The sequence below is a fragment of the Fundulus heteroclitus genome, chromosome 22 (assembly GCF_011125445.2).
Source record: "Fundulus heteroclitus isolate FHET01 chromosome 22, MU-UCD_Fhet_4.1, whole genome shotgun sequence".
NCBI lineage: Eukaryota > Metazoa > Chordata > Actinopteri > Cyprinodontiformes > Fundulidae > Fundulus > Fundulus heteroclitus.
In genome coordinates this window covers 36690200-36713195 of record NC_046382.1, presented here as the reverse complement: position 1 = coordinate 36713195, position 22996 = coordinate 36690200, and the positions used below count along the sequence as shown (strand labels likewise).

Sequence of the window (22996 nt, the reverse complement as noted above, 5' to 3'; positions counted from 1 at the left end):
CAAGAATACTGGCAGAGAACTGAGCGGGAGTGAACGCTATGGACCGGCGACGGGAACAGAAAGAGGTGAGTCTTATAAAGCGGTGGAAACAGGTGATGGCAGATTAGGGTTAATTGCTGCCTGACAGGTGACGGGGAGTTAAGGCTAATTAGTGTATGGAGCAGAGCGAGGGAGGGCTGAGTGAATTGCACACTAAAGGCAGACAAAACCTAAACCATGACAGAATGTTGCTGGAAATATAGTATAACCGTTGGTGTTCACGGAAGCGGACGCTAAACCTGCCAAGATGCTCAGATGTGACCACAGAGTAGATTAACGTGAGTAAATGTTCTGATACGAGGCTCTTAAAGTTGCTGTAGATCGGTGTATTTAATTAATAACGGTTGTTCTTTGATCATGCCAAGCTTTATGTGAGGCATTTCAGAGGATCAGGCTTGGTCTGGCATTATTTAATTTTGATTTTTTAATTAAGCAAACCTGCATTATGATAGTTCCGCGATACTGTAGCTAGATGGAGCCACATATGTTTATATCTCCTAATCGTGCCTATATTTATCCGCAAGAAGGACCATCAAAACATTATCAGGGTGGAAGCTTGGTGTATATAACCTTATTTTATCATGATCACATGTTTTTTTTAAGCATATAATGCTATATACCTTTCAAGGACAGGGGTTGACACCGCTCTGTCCATCTCAGTTGTTGGCCAAGACACTTCACCCTCATTGCCTGTTCGCCATAGTCAGAGGGCATGATGGCGCTGATGTATGGCAGCCTCGCCTCTGTCAGTCTGCCCCAGTGCAACTGTGGCTACCAACATAGCTCACCACTGTCAGGATGTGAATGGGTTGTTGTGCTATATTAAAGCCATGATGAAATAATTGATGTCAGATTGAATTCTGAACATGTACCACAGAGGAAGGGCCAAAACAAATTCCACCACCCTGCTGCAAAGACAGTCTCTTAGCAGGGTGCCTGCTGTAAACCCAGAGCACTCCCCCCACATACAAATGTCAGAGCACTCCTAGCAGAGACCCAATCTATTCCTGCAAGCTACATGGAACAGCAGAGTCTGCTCTGCCTTCCTGGGGTTACCAGGTGGCTAACTAGCCACCTCTGCAAGCCACCACAGACTTCCAGTCTTCACTTCTGACCAGACTCACTTCTCTCAGACCATTTTTCCCCTGGAGCCCTCAAGGAGAGAGGGGCTGCCACCCCTTCTTCACCTTCCTTCCTCCGTGAGACAAAAGGAGGAGAGGGAGGCGGGCCTGAACTATGATGGCCCGTCCCAGGGCCTAAAAGACGCACAAGCCTGCAGCTGGGAGAAATCTCTCTTCGCCCGGGGGACATCACCGGGCAAATCAGAGTTAAGTCTGATGTCTTAACCTCAGTGTCAGGCGCAGGAGAGAATAATCCTGCCATGGAGAAACAGCTTTGTTTATATCTCCTCAGCCTTTACAGGAAAGCGGACTCCAGACGGAGCTGAAAAGCCGGCAGAAGGACCCACTTTTGCATGCTGAGGAAAACATGCTGAAATCGTGACTGCAGCCGGGTCAGAGACTGCCTGCAGGACATCCAGGCCTCGACTGATGCTCCCTGCTTCGGCAAGCTCAAGGCCACATGCCTCCAAGCTGTCCGACCATGCTGCCGGCTAGCCCATAGCTGCATGGCCGCTAGAGTTAATTCAGATAAACAGCATTATATAGTGATGTTCGCTTGATGTTTATTCTATTTGTTAGTAAATTCTTAAACTTGAAGAAGTTGTCAGTCTTTTATTCTATGTGTGCGCAGAGTTTGCTGTTAAAAGATCAATAGTGCTCAAATTCATCCCTTTCAACCATTGTCTTGATATCAGCTTAAGAGCTGATCATCACCAGACAACACTTAACAGACAGAGAGTTATTTATGAAACATTAAATAACTTTAAACAGCGTTTAATTGCACAACAGGTTGAATGACTGTAGAGTAAAGCACTTTGGGGTCGTCAGACTTGATAAAGCGCTGTACAAGTACAAGCTATTAACCATTATTAACGTCGGAGCAAAATGGCAGAAAGCTCGTCCAGTGGATTGAAACATTCTCTTGCTAACAGCATAATAATGTTGAGTTACTTACTTCTTCACTAGACATGTTCCTCAGAAAGGTGATTCTGTTTTTATCTTATGCAAACATGTGCATACAATCCGATGGGTGAGAAGTAAGGGTAGAGAGTAATGGCTTTTCACACATCTTGTTTGATCTACAGGGAAGCGCTCAAAAGCCCACCTAGTGGTGAAATTTAACTTATTACTCCTTTAAATTAATCCAAGTGTGTTTATACTTTTCTACCAAGGAACCAAGCTTTTTGTGATCTTTTCAATAGGTATTACAGTTTTTATTGATTGCTTTGACCTGTTTGAAGAAACTGGCAAACTCTTAGTTTCGCAAAGACTCCTCTTGCAAACCCATTTTCATTGGTTTGACACATTTTTCCCGCCCTTTTACAAAACAGTTAACACAGATGTCATTCATGCAGTCCAAACTCCATTGCGTTAGCTGTGGTAGCAAAACAGAAACAATTTGTTCCAAGCTCTTAGACTCTTCTTGTTTAGAATGAAATCACTGAAGCACCTCATTTACACTTCTTTACACAATTTTTCAATTTGCAATCAGTTTGCAGGCGTTAAAAGGTGTTATGTTGTGTGTTGTTCTTTGCCAGCATGGATGGTCTAAGGCAGATGAGAGTCAGAGTAAGAGGTAGATGGTTTAGGGGAAGAGGAATCCATGTGCGAGGTGGCGGTGTAGCTGGAAGGGCTCAAGTTACAGATGAAATTCAGGCAACTATGATTGATCATGTGGTAAATCATGGCCTTTCACTTATTGGGGCGGGACAAAGAGTCCAACCTTTTCTCAATAGAAACACGGTTGCAACCACTGTAAGAGTTTTTCGACGTGAGAGCAGGTATTGCTGCTATACAGTATATACATCTGTATCTATTCCTATAGAGGAATTCTTCAGTGCATGGAGATGGAAGGTATATGATCACCGCCCCTATGAGCAGATGCCCTTGCTCAATGCTAAGACTGCTGCTGCCCATGATATAGATGCAGTGGCATGTCAAGGATGGATCAGGCATGCAAGAAGATTTTTCCCTAGGTGCATCGCAAGGGAAAGTATTGAGTGTGATGAAGATGAGGCCATGTGGCCTATTCGTCAAGAGAGAAGAGACTAGAAGAGACAGACAGCCCGAGTATCTATTTGAATACAGTTGTTATTGATTGCCTTGACCTGTTTGAAGAAACTGGCAACCTCTAAGTCTTCATCATCACCATCTCAGCAGAGCAAAAAAACACCTCTTGCAAGTGAGTTAACCCATTCTCACTGGTTTGAGACATTTTCCCCACCCTTTTGCAAAACAGTTAACGCAGATGTCATTCATGCAGTCCAAACTCCATTGCTTTAGCTGTGGTAGCAAAACAGAAACCATATGTTCCAAGCTTTTAGAAACTTCTTGATCGGAATGAAATCACTGAAGCAATTGATTGACACTTTACCCAATTTTTCAATTTGCAATCAGTTTGCAGGCTTTACGTTAAAGGTGCCATGTTGTGTGTTGTTCTTTGCAAGCATGGATGGTCTAAGGCAGATGAGAGTCAGAGTAAGAGGTAGATGGGTCAGGGGAAGAGGAGTCCGTGTGCGAGGCGGCGGTGTAGCTGGAAGGGCTGAAGTTACAGATGAAATGTAGGCAACTATGGTTGATCATGTGGTAAATCACGGCCTTTCACTTAGAGGGGCTGGACAAAGAGTCCAACCTGTTCTCAGTAGAAACACGGCTGCATCCATTGAAAGAGTTTTTCGACGGAAGAGCAAGTATTGCTGCTATACCGTATTTACATCTATATCTATTCCTATAGAGGAATTATTCAGTGCATGGAGATGGAAGGTATATGATCACTGCCCCTATGAGCAGATGCCCTTGCTCAATGCAATGACTGCTGCTGCCCATGATACAGAAGCAGAGGCATGTCAAGGATGGATCAGGCATGCAAGAAGATTTTTCCCTAGGTGCATTGCAAGGGAAAATATTGAGTGTGATGAAGATGACGCCATGTGGCCTATTCGTCAAGAGAGAAGAGACTAGAAGAGACAGACAGCTCTAGTATCTTCTGTTGGAATATTTCATTTGTAGCCACAATTTTAAAAAAGGATGAATAATCAATAAAATTTGGATCACAACATATCTGATTCTGAATCCATTTTTTGACTACAAAAATTGTACTACAAATGGCACTGACATGTAAGCTGCATACAGTCTTTGGCTACACTGAACCAGCAGTGCTGCACTGATTCACATTGAGTGTGGTATTTTGTTGCCCCTTGTGTAATGAATGATAGAAAGAGCTCAAACATTTGTGTGCAGGTTGTGTTGTTTGAGGGCAAAATTTGGTTTGGAGCCTTTTGCAAACAAAATGTGTAATTTTGACCACTGTTGCCACTGTTTAGGCCTCTGCGTTAACTGTTATGAAAAATGTTGGTTTTGAGTTGACTGCTGCGCCAAAGCAATCTATAAAAACTGTATTTCATTTGTAGCCACAATCTAAAAAAAAAAGAATGAATAGGCAATAAAATGTGGATCACAGCATATCTGACTATTGATCCATTTTTTGCAAGAAGGCAAATTTGACTACAAATGACACTGACATGTAAGCTGCGTACAATCTTTGGCTACAATGAACCAGCAATACTGCACTGATTCACATTGAGTGTGGTATTTTGTTGCCCCTTGTGTAATGAATGATTGGAAGGGCTCAAACACTTGTGTGCAGGTTGTGTTGTTTGAGGGCAAAATTTGGTTTTGGTTCATATTTTAAATGTTTTGGCAGAGTTGAAGCCCTTTGCAAACAAAATGTGTAATTTTGACCATTGTTACCACTGTTTGGGCCTCTGCGTTAACTGTTTTGAAAAATATGGGTTTTGAGTTGGCTGCTGCGCCAAAGCAATCTATAAAAACTGTAATATAGATAATTTTTAAAGCCTTTAAAGGTTTTCCTTTGGACATATCTTTTTCTCTGATTTTCCGGCAAATTCTTGTATCTGACCTTGACAACAGTATGAGCTCAAAATAGGGATGCCCCATAACCGGTGCAGTACAACAACTAGCTTAGCCTCAGCCTAACCCCAAGAGGGCTTTATAGGATTGTGTCCACTTTAACTGGTGTGCCAGGTTTTTTTCAGTCACAGCCTTTGTTTAAATTTTCCAGTCTGGTGTGTCCTCCACTTGCCTAGCCAGCTAGCATGCTCGCTTGTTAATCTTGCCGCACATACACAAACATACGCTGGCTTTCTTGTTTTTGCATCTGAGCTAAGGTCCTCATTTTCATTCTTCCACAAATGTTTTGGTTCTGACACCCACATATACATGCTGTACTGTGACATTACTGTATTGTTATTTTTCTATCATTTTACTATAGCTAGTTGGATTTCAGCTATTCCTTATTAGTCATCTACATTTTCTTAGTAGTTTAGCTGAATGTTGGTAGCCTTGTTATGAAGATTTTTGACAGTTTATTGATGTTTGTGTTCATTCTGTGCATGTTTGCAGTGATTGCTGTTCTATAATACCCCCTCCTTGGCTTGAAAACACCTGACAGACACTGAACGCTGTTGGATTAATTATTCTTAGTCAGGTGGTACAAAAAATATTTTTTTCTAACTTTTTATTAATCATTTTATTAATAATTATAAGTATTAATAGTTGCTATCAGACAGACATTGCTTCCAATTCTTGTTCACAATCTTGCACTATCCATTAAGGTTAGGATGAAACAAATCATCTTCTGAAAATGATCAGGCACTGGACTGAAAACAAGTGAAAAATTACTCAAGATTACAAAAAGCCTTCAGAGGACCTTCTAGACACCTGTTTATGTCAAGGCACCTGCCTAGTTCTTTGGACTGTTTATTTTTTCATGCCTGCTCTCTTTCATCACCTGGTCCATCAGTCTGAGTTATCTTCAAACTGTCCAGTCTGCCATCAACCATCTCCTGTTGTTGTTGTTGCCATATCCTGCCTGTCATCTACTCCATTCATCTCCACGTATGAATGGAGTACATATAACGTACTCCGCTTTTTGGCTTGAATGTCAGGTTCCCAGATCCACTGAACACAGATTGTTGCATTTACGGCGGTTCAAACTGATACTTGATTTCACAAGGCACAATTGTTTCTAATGTGTAGACCCACGATTTATTGCCGGTAAACTTGGATATACAGCATTAGCTGCAGTAGTGGCTAACAAACAAATGTGTTTCCCTGTTTGGAGGGAAAGCCTGGCTGGACTGGCACAGTTCTGATCGTGTGGAAACTAAACAAAACAAGAGACCTTTAGCTCAGATGAAAAGGAATGGATAATTATTATTATTAGTGTTTAAATTTGTTACCTTCTCCTCTATTGTGAAGATATTTAACATGTTTGGTGCTAGCTTTGAAATACTGCCCTTTTAGAAAAGGTACGTGCAGTGCAAAAGTTCATCCACAAGGTATCCCACTCCTCTTGCCTCTCTCTTCTCCTGTACTGAGGGCCAGTGTTCCTAGTAGCATATTTTAGTAAGATAGTATTTTTTTAGTATTTAGCCCTATCCACATTGTGTTTGATGGAGTATTTCTAAAATACTATGATTTCTTATAACATTCTGGTCACATTTTGCTGTATTAAAGCCAGCATGTTCATTCATTTTGATACTGTCAACCTCAGGATGAATATACCAACTTGCAGCAGGGGTTTGACACACTGAAGGCTGAAAATCAAAAGCTAAACAAAGAACTGAAACACCTAGGCAGGTGTTAAGAGCAACATTGGACAACTTATCCTTTAGGGTCAACTTCCTGCTTAGAGTATTTCTTTGTATTGTGTTTAGAAAAAATCTATTTACTAATAGTCCTGTTATCTGAAGATTATCTCAATCTGATATGAACTATTTGGTAAATGTGACTTGGATACGTACAGTACTTTCATGATGCTCTGAAATACATCAATTTTCAGACAGCAGTCAAGAGAAATAAGCAACAGCAAATCTAAGGAACTGTTATGTATTTATTCCTTCCCACATTGTAAATACAGCCAGGGCTATAGCACTATATAAAAAAAAAACAATATCTCAACATTGCAAACATATTTTACTCTAGAGGTAACCACTGGAAACAGACAAATATATACTAAATATTGAAATTTTTCCAAAAATATATTTTAAACTCAAAACAAGAGATATTTTAGAGATAATTACTAAGAGGATGAATGCAAAAAACAGACAGGTAAGTCCACAACATAACTCATGCAAAGGATACCACTAAATCATATTCAAATTGTCATGGCATTTGATATCCAGGCCTCAACTCTCTGGCATTCCTCACAGAACCAGTTTGCTGACTTCCTTTTGATTTTTGAACAGTTTTAGTGGAAGTAGTTGTAGCTACTGTGTCAAAATCTGGCCTTTCACGATGCAAAATTCAATCCAGCCTGTTCTCGTGTCCTTGCCTATGGCTGTGAAGAACTTCAGATTTTAGAATACTAAGTGCCAACGTCATGGTTTCTCACCTTCTGTACCGCAAATTACATAGTGAAATGAATCAAGTGATTTGCATGATTGTAGCTTTTTTGTTATGTACACGCTTGGTTTTCCCTCCAAATACGTACAACACGATTGAACATTGGGCCCCTTTCCAACGTCATGCTCCAATTCAGTAACAGAACACGGATCTGGAAGCTAGTAGCCTAGCGTTGTTTGACGAGCCACATGCTGCGCGAGCGGCCATCTTTGTTTGAAAACAGTTCCATTGTCATCAGTTGTTTTTAATAATTTCAAATGCTTTGAAAAGTGTAATTTTCAGGGACACATGTTTTCCAAACATTCTGTCATATATTTCAATCTTAAAGCCACAAATCCTTAAATAAATGTAATTAGCGGGTTTTGGTTGTTTTTTCTCACCTTTACTCTCAGGTTCAGGTTGACTGGAAACTTCAGCATTCTGAGAGCAGTTAGCTGTAAAAACATGTTTTTTTTAAATTATTTTTTATTTAAACCACTGGAAAACTCAATATGACAATCAGATAATTAAAGAGTGAAATAAAAGTAAAGAATATAGTTTCTGAGGTAAAACAAAAATTCAATTTAATTGACTCAGTTAAAATCAATAATCAGAAGACTATCAAAATAAAATCAGCCTGGGAATATAAGGAAAATATGACTTCAATTAGTTTAACTTGTAATGCCAAATGCTCTGATAAATGATCAGGCAATGACAAAGTACAAATACTGGATATGTTTATTTAATGGGTCAACCACCAGTAAGATTAATAAATAACTGTTGAATTAAAAGGTCTGTAATGATGGAAGACCACCACCATGTCCAGGACTGGAGAAGAACTGGACAAAAGGCAGAACAGTTGAACATTTACCATATCTGGACATTTTCAATTGTAAACTCAGTAAATAAATAATACATATTAAGCATCTATGAAACTGATCTCCACCTGATAATCAGAAATTACATCAATTAGACGTGCAGACAATACTTCAATTACAATCACAAATGACTTGCTATTATATTTTAAAGTGACATGCAAACAAATGCTGCCTGCCAATGATAAAACTTGGCCTGTAGGATAGACTGATTGCCATTTATGCCTATGGTTTATTTTTAATGGCCATGATGCTAAAGCTCGCAGACAGTAGTGGAGACATTGGAATGTACAGGAAGAAGAAAAAAAAAACATATGGCTTAGCTGTGATTGACATCAACACAATAATAAACAAAGCTATAGCATTTACATGTTTTCTTGATATCCTGTACTGTAGCTGTAATGGCAATCTGAAAAAGCAAGCAGACACTCACCGATACACATTGCATTTTTTTCTCCCTGAGAGAAAAGAAAAGATGCAATGGAGTAAAGAACATATTTTTGTAATAATTCTTGAACTTTGTGTTTCCATAAGATTATACACACCTTAAAGTAGCAGTCCAGAACATACTTAATTTTTTCATAGCATTTGTAGGTCTCCAAATAGGTGAGGTTTGAGGCAGCCACCAAGTCATCCTTCTGATCGCTATTTACCAATGAATGGTCCTAAAGTTAGCAGGTGGAGGATAAATAGGTTAAACTCTATAAAAAGTTGCATATTATATACAAAAATAAGAACATGTAATGCACAGATTTTTAGGATTTTGTTCAAATGAAGCTTCAGAACCACTTTCTACTCATTCTCAGCTCAATCCTATTCACTGTTAACCTGTGTCATAAGAAACATCAATATTTTATAATATGTTGTAGTACACTAAGGTTTGAGTAAGAATAAATAAATAAAGAAGATGTATTTAAAACTTACAGAAGGGGTGCTCCAGTATACATCACAACTGTCATCTCCAAAGTATGGCACACTGTAGATGGTTCCATTACGAGTTGAACTGGTGCTACAGTTGATTTCCATGGAGGACAAACTTCTCTGCACCAAAGCTGTGACAAAAAAAAAAAAATGTGCTTGTATCGTCACAATTTCCGGTTTGAAACTAATAATACGTGAGAAGCCATTAGTTGAAGAAATCTTGGTACAAAGGCAGCAAAAATGGGCTCTAATCAAAGATTAGTGTGGTTTGGGACCAAGGCAGGCCAACAAAAATCCTACTAGGAAACTTTTTGTAGAGCTTAATGTGACATAAATCAAGACAGCATTAGCTTTAAGCTTCATAAATGACATGGATCTGTGAAAAAGGTTAACAAGTTGTTGAATTCTGGCTGGCCCTGCTCTCTGTAGGGCTCTACAGTTGCCTCCTCAGTGTAAAACAGTTCCAACAATTTAAAGCATTGTGGTCAGCTCGGGGCTGCACAGTGGAACAGTGGGTAGCACTGCTGCCTTGCAGCTACACTGGGTTCGAGTCCGACCGTGGGTCTTTCTGCATGTAGTTGCATGTTCTCCCTGTGCATGCATGGGTTCTCTCCGGGTACTCTGGCTTCCTCCTACAGTCCAAAAAGTATGACTGTTAGGTTAATTGGCCTCTCTAAATTCTCCCTAGGTGTGAGTGTGTGTGTGCGTGAATGGTTTTATTGTCCTGTTTGTCTCTGTGTTGTCCTGTGATAGACTGGTGACCTGTCCAGGGTGTACCACGCCTCTTGTTCATTGACAGCTGGAGATTGGCACCAGCACCCCTTGCGACCCCATGAGGGATAGGTATGTTAGAAAATGGATGGATGTGGTCAGCTCTCATCTCCTTCAAAACATGGCAGCTCAATCACTGATAGTCTTCAGTCACAGGTTTTTTCAAACCCACTGCAACACAGACAGCTCCAGGAGCTATTTATGCCCACAGTGATAGCCATCAAAGTACTTAAGGAGAGTTTGTACATTTGATTTACATCTAATACATGCAGTGTCTTTTCTTGTATTGTAGTCTAGATGCCACCCTGCGACCGATGAAAATGCAGGAAATCATCTAACTTCAGGGGTGAGATAAACTGCATTCCAACCACACCCTTATGCAAAACCTGTTGTGTGGTGTGTTCAAAATAAGAGAAACCTGTTCAAGACAGAACTGGCAGATAAGTTGTATCTTTTATCTGCTGCTTATGTACCAACCCTTTCCACTAAAGCAAAAACTCATGTGGCCCATGTCACTGATTGTGTCAGTGGTAAAGCAAAACTTTTTTCTCCTCTTAAAAGCAGATATCAGTAACCAGAGGTGGGCATGGGTTAAAATTCCACCCAGGAGCCTCGTTTGGAGAGGCCTTTCATCTGATCGCACGACGGGTGCAAGTGGAAACGTAATTTGGACGTGAATACTTTATTTGTAGTATAAAAACACTTTGTTTCAACAACTAAAGCCATGTGTGTGTTTAATGATAGAAATCAAAACTATTTCTGTTTATAAAAGTTGAATAAACTAGCAACTTATCATAACATTCAAAGCAAACATTAAGGTACAAAAAAAACAACAGCTATATCCAGAAACACCAGCTGGGCCTGAAACGAATCAGCCTTTTCAGCCTATTAGCTACAAGATGTCAAATGGCCTTGGACTGCAATCCTTAGATCTGTAATCCATTGCAAAGACCTACTACCAACCTAGCCCTGCACCTGTACCCGGCACTTTTTTATTTTTTTTGGTGGTTCCTCCTCCTCCATCACCTACTCCTCTTTCTCCTGCCCCACCATATCTGTCTTCTCCTCCTTCTACCCCTCTTCACGCTGGCATTATTCTGTCCCTCTGCATCAATTCCATGACTGAAACTGGCCTCATCTGCTAAAAATTACAATAACAACAACAATCAACATTTAAACCACAAATTAAGTTTAAAATGATAAGGAAAGTGCTAAACACACAGGCACGGGAAGGGAATTACTCAACTTGTTCCTATTTTGCTCAGGCGTGTAAAGACAATAGAGCATGTAGAAACACAGCAGGAAAACAGGATAGTCAATGTTTCTTAAAATGTTATCCATCAAACTCTTGTAATGTCATTATTTTCCTGGTCAGTCAGTGTGGAGGGACTGTTCTCCCTGCTGCCCTCTGAGAAGAGATTTCACAGCATCCACTGCAGGTCCACCAGGTTCTACAACAGCTTTTTCCCCGCTGCCATCAGACTGTTGAACTGTTGAACTCTAAATCACACATGCATCATTATTTTGCACTACCAACTTTTATAATCTAAATTCACACAACTTTATGTTTACTGCATTTTTGCACCATATTATTTTGTATTGCACTGAACTTTTTCATATCAATGCCTTTTTGCACCATTATTTTTGCACCATAAACATGGTGGAACATTCTTCTGCACACTGTTTTTCTCCTGCATTGTTACATTCTTATCACTGCTGCTCTTTATATTGTAATGTTATCTTATTCCAACTGCAATCTCATTTCACTGTATGCAACGAAAGTTTGTTTTGTATGCACTCTGTGCATACAAAACGACAATAAAGTCTGTCTAAGTCTAAGTCTATTTGAATTGACACAGAGGAGTAATTATCTATACACATACGGCGCATTAATGTGCTGTGCGCCCTGAACACATTCAAACATAATATCTGCCAAATCTGGGCTGTGATAGGATCACGTGTTTTCTGACCTAATCTGTGGAAAACACCGCCCCTGTCATCTTTTACTCCCCCCCACACACCACCACTCCCTTCCTCCACCACCATCTTCATTCCTACATCCGCTCAAAAATTTCCACCACCTAGATGTTACCCAGGTAGATGTGGGTAACCATTTCTACAGAGTTGGTAATGCACAGAGAAAATGGTGAGACGTGCATTCAATGTTGCTGCGAGAAAGAGCCATCGCTTCTATAGATCATTTTAATAAACTTTGGTCGACTTTTTAATTGTTCAAAATGCCTCATCGTTTGATGCCAAGTTGCATAAAACTACGCGGACGGTCACGGTGCGTCCCCGTGGATTCAATGACACTCCGTGCAAAAACGAAAAAATGGTTTCATAATGTTGCACCTGCTCTTTCGGCATCAAAGTAACTTTAACACATAAAGTGTCATACAATCCGTCCATTGCAAATGCGGATCCGGAGAAATGCGTCTGGGATTCATTCATTTCGAGCGCTTAGACGTAAATCATGCTGCGCACCCAGAAACCGGTGAAAAAAAAAAAAAAAAAAAAAACCGGTGACAAACCACATGTGCATAAAGCTGCTAACAAAGTTCATTTTGCCTCTTACCCATCCAGATACCCAGTAAGAACTGACGTTGCATGATCCAGGTGGCGTTGGGTCCAGCTTTAAAGGAGAACTTTCTTTAACGGGGTCCCGACCATAAACTGCGTGCTGTCCCAGACGTCTTGCGCGGCTGCTCTGTTACCCCTGCTTATTTAATGTGGGGCTGTCCACAAACACCCAGCCTTTTTTCGCGAGAGACGTTAATCAGCTGAATGGACGTTCAAATATGTATAGCAGCACGCCGTCTGCTGGACAGCTACAATATTGCAATAATAAGGCAATGAAACTAACAATATAACATTGCAGAAATATGTATGTACTCTAACATACATAAAACATGTAAATAAAGCTTAAAAGACTAGTTGTCAGAATACTGTTATTGTTTGCTGTCAATATATCACTATTGTCACAAATCTATCTATCTAGATAGATAGATAGATAGATAGATAGATAGATAGATAGATAGATAGATAGATAGATAGATAGATAGATAGATAGATAGATAGATAGATAGATAGATAGATTGATTTGTGACAATAGTTATATATTGACAGCAAACAATAACAGTATTGTGACAACTAGTCATTTTAAGCTTTATTAACATGTTTTATGTATGTTAGAGTACATACATATTTATGGTTTGTATGCTGCTGTGAAAAAACCCAAACTGATAATTCATGTTTCATTTCGTTAGTTATTTGGTTGAGGGTATTTTTTTTTACCTCAGAAAGATGCAGAATTTTTTTTTTTTTTTTTTTTTTTTTTTTTTTTTGCTTTTACAAGTGGAGCAAACAGCTTTCGCCATAGTGCTCCACTTGATTTATGCTTGTAAATAGCTTTATTATGATTCCTGCAAGGAGAATTTCAAATTATATGGACATGACAATGGGAGAGTAAAGGAAGAACAAAAAGTGAAAGAAAAGAAAAAAAAAGAGTAGAGGTGAAAGAAAGAGGAGATAAAAGGGAGAGAATGATAAAACCTTCTTTGTCTGCTCCATCACCTGGAAAGAGACACAAAAAGAACAGCACAACCAACAGACATAAAGCAACAGATACACTCGAATAACACCTAGATGCCATTGCTAAATCATATATATTATTATGTAAGCTGACATGTGTAATGTGATATTTGAAAAAAGAAAGTGAAAAAACATAAATAAATAAATTATAAGATTACTGTATATAAGTGAACACTTAATACCTGGGACCCAGCACCTGTGGGAGATGTGAAAGTGCACTAGTTTAGGTGAAGATTATCCAGAAATAGCTTGATAGTGATTGTGGAGAACCGAAGACCCACCTTCCCCGAGCACAGAGGCAGGCGTCAGGGGACCCGTAACCCTGGACTCCCAAAGGGGTCCCTAAAGCAGGTCGCCCAGGAGGGGCCGACACAACCCCCCCCCCCCCCCCCCCAAGGAAGGAGCAGAGACAACCCCGAGGAAATCCTCCAGCCACCGCAATGCCGACGCCCTCAAGAGCCGCGGAGACGAGCCCGTGGGCTCCGCCGGCAGCTAGCCCCGCTGAAGTGGTCCCGGCCATGGGCCCTGAGGGCCAGAGGCCCCAGGGGTGCCCCGCCCCCGCGACGAGGGCCCCGGCCGCCCCCCGGGGGGCCAGGCCCCGCGAAGAGGCCGCCGGGAGTGGGCCGGCGCACGCCCGGGAACCCGCCCCAAACCCGAAGCCAACTAATGCGCCAGGGGGCCAAGGCGCCCGCCAACGAAGTGGAGGAGGGCAGGACGTGGGGGGATGGGCTCCGCACCTAGCGGAGACTTGAGATGTTCTGGATGGATGCAGAACTTAACATTCAGAGGTGCACAGCTCCTAAAACTAGAGGGATGTTTATGCAGCCTTTTTAAAAGGCAAATTCTAACTTTAGTGGGTAGATCACTTCCAACAGGTCTTGTTACGGCAGAAGAAAATAAAAGCCAAAATAAGATAGTTAAAATAAATACATAACAAAATAAAAGCAAAAAACATTTTGTAACCTTTAAAGCAGTTTTAATCAGACTTTCTAATGGTGTTTTAAAGTTTGATTTTCAGTCAGCATCTGCAGCAGATGGACAATATCAGAAAGTCATACCGGAACTGAATTGTTCATGAAGATAACCGTCTACTTTCTGAATGATCAGTAAGTAGCCTAACTATCTAAAAATATAAAAACACCCAATTACTAGAACAGTTTAGCCTTCACTGTCTCCTGGTAACACAGGGCTGTTTACAACAATTGAACTAAGTTTTATTTCTTCTCACGCTCCTTTTAACCGGAGACAAATGTTGCACGCTGCACATGCCGCTAGGGTGAGAAACATTAAGAAACAGGAATGAAAGGCTTCAAAATAAGTCACTTTTATTTTGTACAGGGCAGATGGCTTACTACAAGGCTAATAGTACTCTAAAACATCATTGTGCATTACTTCATGTACCGCTGTTTCATAAAGATGTGTACTGCAAAAGCTACTAACAATGTTACAGAGACAGGCATATTCAATAGATTAGAATATTATTGAAAAGCTCATTTGCTTCAGTGACTCTGTTCATTAAAGAAACACATTATATACATTAACACAGACTGAGGATGTTATGAAACCTTTATTTCTGTTAATTATGATTTTTTTTTCTCAGCTAATAAAAACACAGAATTTCAGATTAGAATGTTGCATCAGAGCAATAAAAAAAACACATTTTTGATGCAGGAATGGGGACTTAATGAAAAGTATGTCTAGGGACGGCTAACAGGTTGTCGCTTTTTTCAAACGGTGCTTTTAATCTGACAGAAGAGCCTCTTAGAAATGCATCTTCTAAATTATTTCGATATGACTGTAGCTGCTGTTGAACCATCTGCAAACTCAGTCTTTTAACACTACAGAAGAGCAACTTGTTAGTGAGGGGAAGCTGTGATCCGCTTGGCTGCAGACGTGTGCAGATGCTGCTGCCCTGGACTTTGACTAGGACAGCGAAGGCCTACCTCCTCTCCTTCATCTCAATGGACAGCTCCACCTGCTTCTTCACTGGCTTGGATGGTGAACATCTCTGGGTCCTGCTGAAGTCGTCTGACCGCTGGACACCCAGCTCCATGTCTGAGCTCTTATCACTTTGGCCCTCTGTGGCTTCTCTTTCCATCATGAAGACAGTCTGAAGCTGGCGGGGGCGGTTTGGGCTCTTGGCATGTCTGCTACCGTACACCGAGCTGGGCAGGGGCGAGGCCTTGAAGCCCCGTCGCTCCTCTCCACGTCCGAAGTTGCCCAGCTCCGCCGCTATCCTGGCCTCCCTCTTTCTCCTCTCCCTTTCCAAGAACTGGAAAGGCGCCGTGCTCATCTCACTGTTATTGTTACCGCTGCCTCTCTGGCGACGGCTGATGACCTCATACAGAGGCAGGTGGATGTGAGCCGGCGCGGGCGATGCTCTGAACTTCTTCTGGCATTCCCGGAGCTCCTCCAGCTCTTGCCTCAGCAGCGTGTTCTCCAGCTCCACCTCGGAACGCGTGCGCACCCTGTGCCTCTTCCTCTCCTCTTCTCTCAGCATCATCTGGAAGGGTTTGGGCACGGTGAATTTGGAACTGGACTGAGCTCTGGCACCTGGCTGACGGGACGCTCTTGCCTGTGGTTTGGGGCAGGAAGCTTTTGGCTGAAACCTGAAGTTCTTCTTGGCCGTCATGCGCTCCGGACTGTGGAAGATGTTTCTGGATGAAAACAGATGAGAATCATTTGTAAAGGTTTCAGTCTTCGGCTCCGAGGTTTTTCAACTCTTGACCCAAAAGCTATCGGAGATGGAGACTTTGCAACCCAGACTAGAAGCATTGCTAATGCACTAGTTCAACACGGGACCATATTCCATTACTCTGCAGGCACACCATGAGGACAGCACCAAAAGTCTAAGAAGAGTTTTTGTTTAAGTTATCAATTGTGGTGGTACTTCCAAAAATATACCATCAACAATCTATAGATATAGACATCTTAGGACAACTTTGGCCTCCCTTCTAATGTAGGAAGATTTTTTAATACCAGACTTTAAAAAAAAAAAAAAAAAAAAAACTTTCTGGGACTTGTCGAACCAACCTCTGAAAGGTTTGCCGCTGGTTGGAAGTCCAACCCAGTTCTCCTGAGAAATCCTCTCCGCTGAGTTCTGATTGGTCAGAGCCGCTTGATGTGTCTCGGAAGTCCAGCTCCTCCTGGGAATTAATCCTCTGCAGTCTCCTGGCGGGGCCGCTGCCAAAGAGGGCGACGTTCCCCTTCCTGTCATGGAAATATTTGCAAGTAACCGATTAAATAACCTACATTCTTGTTATTATTATTATTTTTGTTTTATACTCCATGTACTGAACATATTCCTATCTTGTTATGTTGCAACAAACACAAATGTACTTTCCCACACTTTCTATGGGATTGACCAACACAAAGCGGAGCATGTTTGTGAGGATGAGTCACAACTAGTTAACACACCTGTCAAACTGAGGGAGGATACGGGTCAAGACATGTTAGAGAGATGCCCCCCTTCTGCTAATTGTAGGAATTTTTTTTTTTTACATATTTTTAGTATCAAAAGCTTCTTACACCCTTCTGTTGAACCACCTGTGCTCCCTTTCCAAGACTTTCGCATTTTTCTTCAGACGTAGATGAACCACGCTGTCCTGACCTGACCAGCTGACTCCTCTGTTTTGGGCCATGCTCTTATGGAGCTGCTGTTCTGTTTGGCAAATGTGAAGGTTTGAACTTTCAGGCTAAACTCACAGTTCTCCTCTCCACATATTCTCCCACCTGAGCAAAGGATCTCTGCAGCTCCCCCAGAGTTACCACGGCTGTTTCTCTGAAAAAGGCTCTCCTTGCACATACTGTCACGTCAAGCAGAACCTAAACCTATCATGTCTTGGTAGGCGTGCCGTTGTTTTGCACTTTCTGTCTGACGTTTTCTGATGGCTTAGGTGACTGTGCTCTGTGAGATAAACAGTTTTATAGCGTAACTGTTCTTTAAACTTCTCCACAGCTCCATCCCTGACCTGTCTGTTGTGTTCCTTGGTCTTCGTCATGCTGTTTGTTCACCAGTGCTCCTGATAAATGCCTGAAGCATTCACAGATCACCTGGATGCACAGTGACTATGACTCAGATAGACTAATTGGGCGACTGCTAAAAGCAAGTGTTTGCATTAAGGGCTTAATAGATTTAATAGGGATGAACCTGAATGCATCCTGAAATTGAAAACAGTGTATCACTTTCATTCGACTTCCCAGCGTACCACTATTTGTGCTGATCTATCATGTAAATCCAACCAAAATACTTTAAGGTCTGTGGTAGCAACCTGACAAAACCTGTAGGTGAACGGTTACCTGTGAATACGAGTGCAGTTAGCATAAAAACGTAGGTTTGGTTAAACAAGAAGTTTCAAACGGCTACTTGGTATTAACATCTTAAAAAAGCCTCCCGTCTCAGCATGAACAAGGAACAGTTAACATTTCTGACCAGAGCGTTTGCTTCGCCTCTTTGTTTCTTCCTCTTCCCAGAGCTTCATCCTCCTCCCTGTCCTGTCCCTGACTGATGTACATCCTCTCCAGCTCCGCCATGTTCCTCAGGTGGGCGCTCTTTAGCTCCTCCAGCCTCCTGTAGTACTCCTGGTTGGAGAAGTAAACGCGCTCCTCTTTCTGCAGAACGTAGTTTTCCAGCGACAGAGAGCTGTGGACGCCCCTGCCGCCGTTTCCGTCTTCGCTACTCTCTGAATCCTGATCGTTCTCCTGTGGGGTTGGATGTTCAGTGAACAGAGAGGTTTAAGTGCACATCGTACACGACTGCTGAGGATGTGTTTTACTACCGCACAAACAAACCCTCAGACGGCCCTAGTGTAAGCCGACGTTACATAAAATAGGAAACTTTGTTTTTATTGTTTAACTTTAAATCACAACTCACAAAAACTATACAGCAGGGGTCTGAAACCTGTGGCTCCAGGGCGCCAAGTGGCTCTGTGGACCTTCCACAATGGCTCTTAACTACTTTGGCTAAAGTGATAACTAACCAACTAAGGGTTTTTTTTAATATAGGTGTAATAACAAAAAAATGTCTTAGCATTTTTTTTCATGGAACAATTGGATTGAATTTCACAGCAGAATGAGTGGTACGGTGTGAGAGGTTTCAGGATCTTCACAGTTCCAAAGGTAAGAACTAAGGAGAAGTTTTTCAGTCTCTGTTTGTGGGGATGAACAGTGGAGCAGGTTGGGGCCTGAACTAAAGCAGAGTTGATGTATTTGTCATTTCAGATGCCTCTATAAACAGCAGATCTTGTCACAGTATAGAAACAGTTAGGTTTATCAGTGTTCAGGTTGTTGCTATCCACAACGAGGTGTGTTGTTTCATGTAAGAAACAATTGAAGAATTTTTTAAAAAGCCTTTTAACAAGGTTGTATATGAAATTGTATTGTGCTTATGTTTGATGTTGTTTTATTAGGAAGCACTTTGTGATGTTGATGTCATGCAAAAGTTGCTATAAAAAATGTTTTTACTTACTCACCCCTTTGGTATTCTGGGATCTGAAATTCACTGTTGTGTTGTAATCTTTTTGCCATTGTTTATATTTGTAAATCATCATTACTTGTAGTAAATATGTATAAATATGTACGTGTGGTTTTACTCATGTACATAAAATTCTAACAGTTATTTAGTGGAACAATAAGGAAGCAGTTTTTTGTTGACTTGTGATTGTGTTATTTTTGGGGTGGGATTTAATAACTTTGATTTCCTCTCACTCCATTTTGAGCATTTGCATACATTATGTTGCCTGGAGAGATTTATGTTAATTTTTATTTATTTTTTACTTAATTGTGCAGCAATGTTTTATTGTATTAACTGTTGTTGTTATGTTCTTGGCGCACTGCATGCTCAAAATAAACTAAACTAAAATGACACGAAAAGTGGCAGTAAGTTGTTTTTTTTAAGATCTATATTTATTATATCTTTTCAATTTAACATCCAACAGCAGAAAGTGTGTCCATCCTCTTTTTGCAAATATTTTAAGGTTTTCATTATTTTACAACCTAGAAACAGAAATAAAAAAATTGGTTATTTAAAAAGATCTTTGTAAAAAATTATGAGTTGTTGTTTTTTTTTTCAAGATGTTCATGGAACATTAGTGGCTCTGAAAAATTTTTATTTAGCTGGACTGAGTGCAAAAATTGCTTTTTGGATAGTAAAGGTTGCAGAGCCCTGCTTTAGAGTATCATTTATATGCATATATGAGGATTTTCTAGGCCAATGCTAGCTTCCAATATTTATTTATTAATTAGATCTGATCTGCAATTTTTTTCTGTGGATACATAAAAGGAAAAAAGAGTTACGTGTTAGTTCCTTGATAGAGGCCTTTTTATCCTCCAATCTAGACGACGGAGATTAACCCACAAACATAAAATCTACTTAAGCATAAATTTGTTCACAGTCTGTTGCCTGCTGCTAGATTCCAAGTTTCGTTATTTGCTTCTTCTTTTTTTCATTTTGTAAAAGAATGTTCAATTTCTCTTTCGCTGCCCCATTGTCTCCTGTCTTTTCGTTGTAGTTTAAGTGACATGTCTGCCTGCACATCTAAGCTGCCAGGGGAATGACTTTGATTGACACGTATCATGAATTAATCTGATTAGATGAAGAATAATGCAAAAAGCGCTGATAGGCCACGGAATGAGAGAGCTGCGCCAAGAAGAATTTGTATGTATCCAATTAGAGACCAGCATAAGGTGATATGGAGGCCTAAAGGTAAAAAGATACAACGGTCCAGTGCCCCTTTGGCATAATTAACAATAAAATTAGGAGGCCTACACAAAAGGTAAACATAAGTAAAGCCAAAATGAAATAGGACAGCAGAAAAATCAAAAGTTAGACACATTTAAAGAGAGATCGCATGTAATTACTTTTTATTTAGTAATTTATGTTCACAGTATTTTGATTAGCACCCTCATTTGAAAAGCCACCACTTGTATCTAGTTTTTATCTACATTTTACTTAAACCCAAAAGAGGGCACCAAAATGCATGCTGTCTGTTGATGTGTTTATAGAACAAAAAGGGGGAAAAATAGTTTTCCAGAGTTTCACCCATTATCACCAGTCAGAGCCGATCAAGGGTGAATTGGGCCAATTGTAATCTGTGGCTGATTTCTTTCTGAATCACTGCTTAGATCTCAGTTTCTTGCAGAATCATGTCAATAGACTTATATATATATATATATATATATATATATATATATATATATATATATATATATATATAATTTTCTCAAGGAGATTCATGGCAGTAAATGCTAACCAAAATGTGTTTTTATTCAACATGACAGTTTAAAACTTTGGTTTAACCCTCTTCAGTAACTCTCATTATCATGTGTCTGTGCAGCTCATTGCAGCTCAGATATATGTGACATCTGAGAGCTGTATTTTAAGTTATACTATTAACACTAACACACCTTCTCAGCTACAGTGGACGAAATAAGAAGATTTCAGTTATCTATGCGAACAAAAATACTTACCATTATGTAATTACCAGTGTGTAATTAATTAAGCCTTTTAATAATTATATTTTCATTTTCAGTGTCCACTCACAGTGTTGTGAACAATTATGCAACATGACTTATATTTGCATCTACAAAACAGGTCGTTATTCGTTGATTTCTTGATCGCTGAGCAACATTTAAAAAGAAGTGATAGTTAGCATCAAAACCATCCTGATGCAACTTAAAACAGAAATAAAATGACCACACATGTTAAATGAGAGCAAAAGAAAAGTAAAAAGTAGATCATCAGCATTTGAGCCACACTCTTGGTATAAATGCTCACCTCACTAATGCAGTCCTCGTCCTTCTCAAAGTAAATGGCTCTCTCCTCCCCATACAACGCCCTCAGTTCATCGTTCTCCAGAGCAGCCGATCGGTACATCACTGCCATGTTCTTCCTTGCTTTCTCTGAAAGATCTCCCTGCACAGAAGCAGCCAGAGGCCGAGCCGAGTGCCTGTGTGTCCTCCCCAGTCTACCCACTGACCTGCTGAACAAAACAGCCTGTTAAGACAGCAGCAACGATTAGCAAGCACCCCCGCCCCCTTTCACACATGCCAGCGTTATCCTCTTACCAGTGTGATTTCACAGTCATCAGTGGGACCGTTGGCCAGGTGAGCCAGATGGTCCTCTGGCTTTTCACTCAGAGGGGTAATTATCAGAGTGTGTTCGATGTCAGAGTGAATTTTGCCTTGTCGGATTTTCAGATTAACCTAACACTACAAGAGCTGATCCATAGGCTGCATCTGTTGAGGTTTGGAAGAGCTCTGCGAGCGCAACTAGGAGTTAAAACATTGTTTGGGAATCAAATAGTAGAGCAGGCAAATTGCAGTAAGGCTTTAGATAGAATGAGGTGTGTAGTTGCACCGGATTTGCACCACTGTTTCTACTGGCAAAGTTTATCGATGTCCAAATACATGAAATTTTTTTGTCATCATCTATTTTGATCCGGGTTGTCCAAAGATCTTCATCCCTGTCTGTCAGACCCCTGAGCCTCGTAGTTTTCTCTGGTGAAGGCTTATTAAAAGTAACCTTTTAACCTTGATTTTTCAGACTGGCTTATAGCTGCAGCTCGGGTGAAAACAGACCTGGCAACACCTTCAGGAGCTGACAGACGAAGCAGGAGAGTCAGGCTACCAACCACAGCAACTGTAATAATCCTTTTACTTTGCTTTCTCGAAGCTGTAGCCCATCTTGTGCACCAAGCAGCTCTTGCCATCTGTCTCCTGTCTTCTTACATTTCTTCCACCACCTGTCTGCGTAAGAGCTGTCTTAGATGCACAGGTTTGTGTGCAAGTCTGTTATTTGGCCTCTGTTTGATCAGCAATCACTGCTTTGCACACATAGATTTTTTTCAGTTGTCTTGATGATTTATTTATTTATTCATTCCCTGCCAGCCCCAAGCCCACAGCATCATGTGGCCATGAGACGGTACCCAGGTCACCTCCAAGAAGTGACACACTGCAAAAAGGGAACTAAAACTAAGTAAGATTTTCTTGAAATGAGTGTATTTTTCCTTGATTTGAGCAGCTAAATAAGACTATTTGCCAATGGAATGAGTATTTTTACCCCAAAAATAAGCTAAGCTAAGGTGCACTTGAAATAAGATGATGGAGACGAATTGGGCTGCTACTGGGCTCCCACCTTACCGTGGTGGAGGGGTTTGAGTGTCCCAATGATCCTAGGAGCTATGCTGTCAGGGGCTTAGCTATGCTGTCAGGGGCTTTAAGCCCCTAGTAGGGTCACCCAAGGCAGACAGGTCCTAGGTGAGGGACCAGACAAAG

General features: G+C 40.8%; 1 protein-coding gene across 1 annotated transcript; it reads right to left on the bottom strand.

Moving 5' to 3' along the window:
- Positions 1-15031: 15031 nt before the first annotated feature.
- On the bottom strand, positions 15032-21722 carry LOC105933311 (protein FAM161A). The gene is made up of 4 exons (XM_012872786.3): positions 21498-21722; positions 18156-18424; positions 16757-16933; positions 15032-16380 (listed from the first exon to the last, which is right to left on the bottom strand). The coding sequence occupies exons 1-4, from the start codon at positions 21603-21605 to the stop codon at positions 15663-15665; spliced, it is 1272 nt and encodes a 423-aa protein (XP_012728240.2). The 5' UTR covers positions 21606-21722; the 3' UTR covers positions 15032-15662.
- Between the last annotated feature and the right edge of the window lie 1274 nt (positions 21723-22996).

What these genes read in the sequence shown, in the direction of transcription:
- LOC105933311 (XM_012872786.3), bottom strand. Translation starts at nt 21,605, where the DNA reads ATGGCAGTGATGTACCGATCGGCTGCTCTGGAGAACGATGAACTGAGG. An exon ending in ACGAGGACTGCATTAGTGAG is followed by an intron (nt 18,425 to 21,497) that starts GTGAGCATTTAT and finishes CCAACCCCACAG; the next exon opens with GAGAACGATCAGGATTCAGA. An exon ending in CAGCGGCAAACCTTTCAGAG is followed by an intron (nt 16,381 to 16,756) that starts GTTGGTTCGACA and finishes GTTTTCATCCAG; the next exon opens with AAACATCTTCCACAGTCCGG.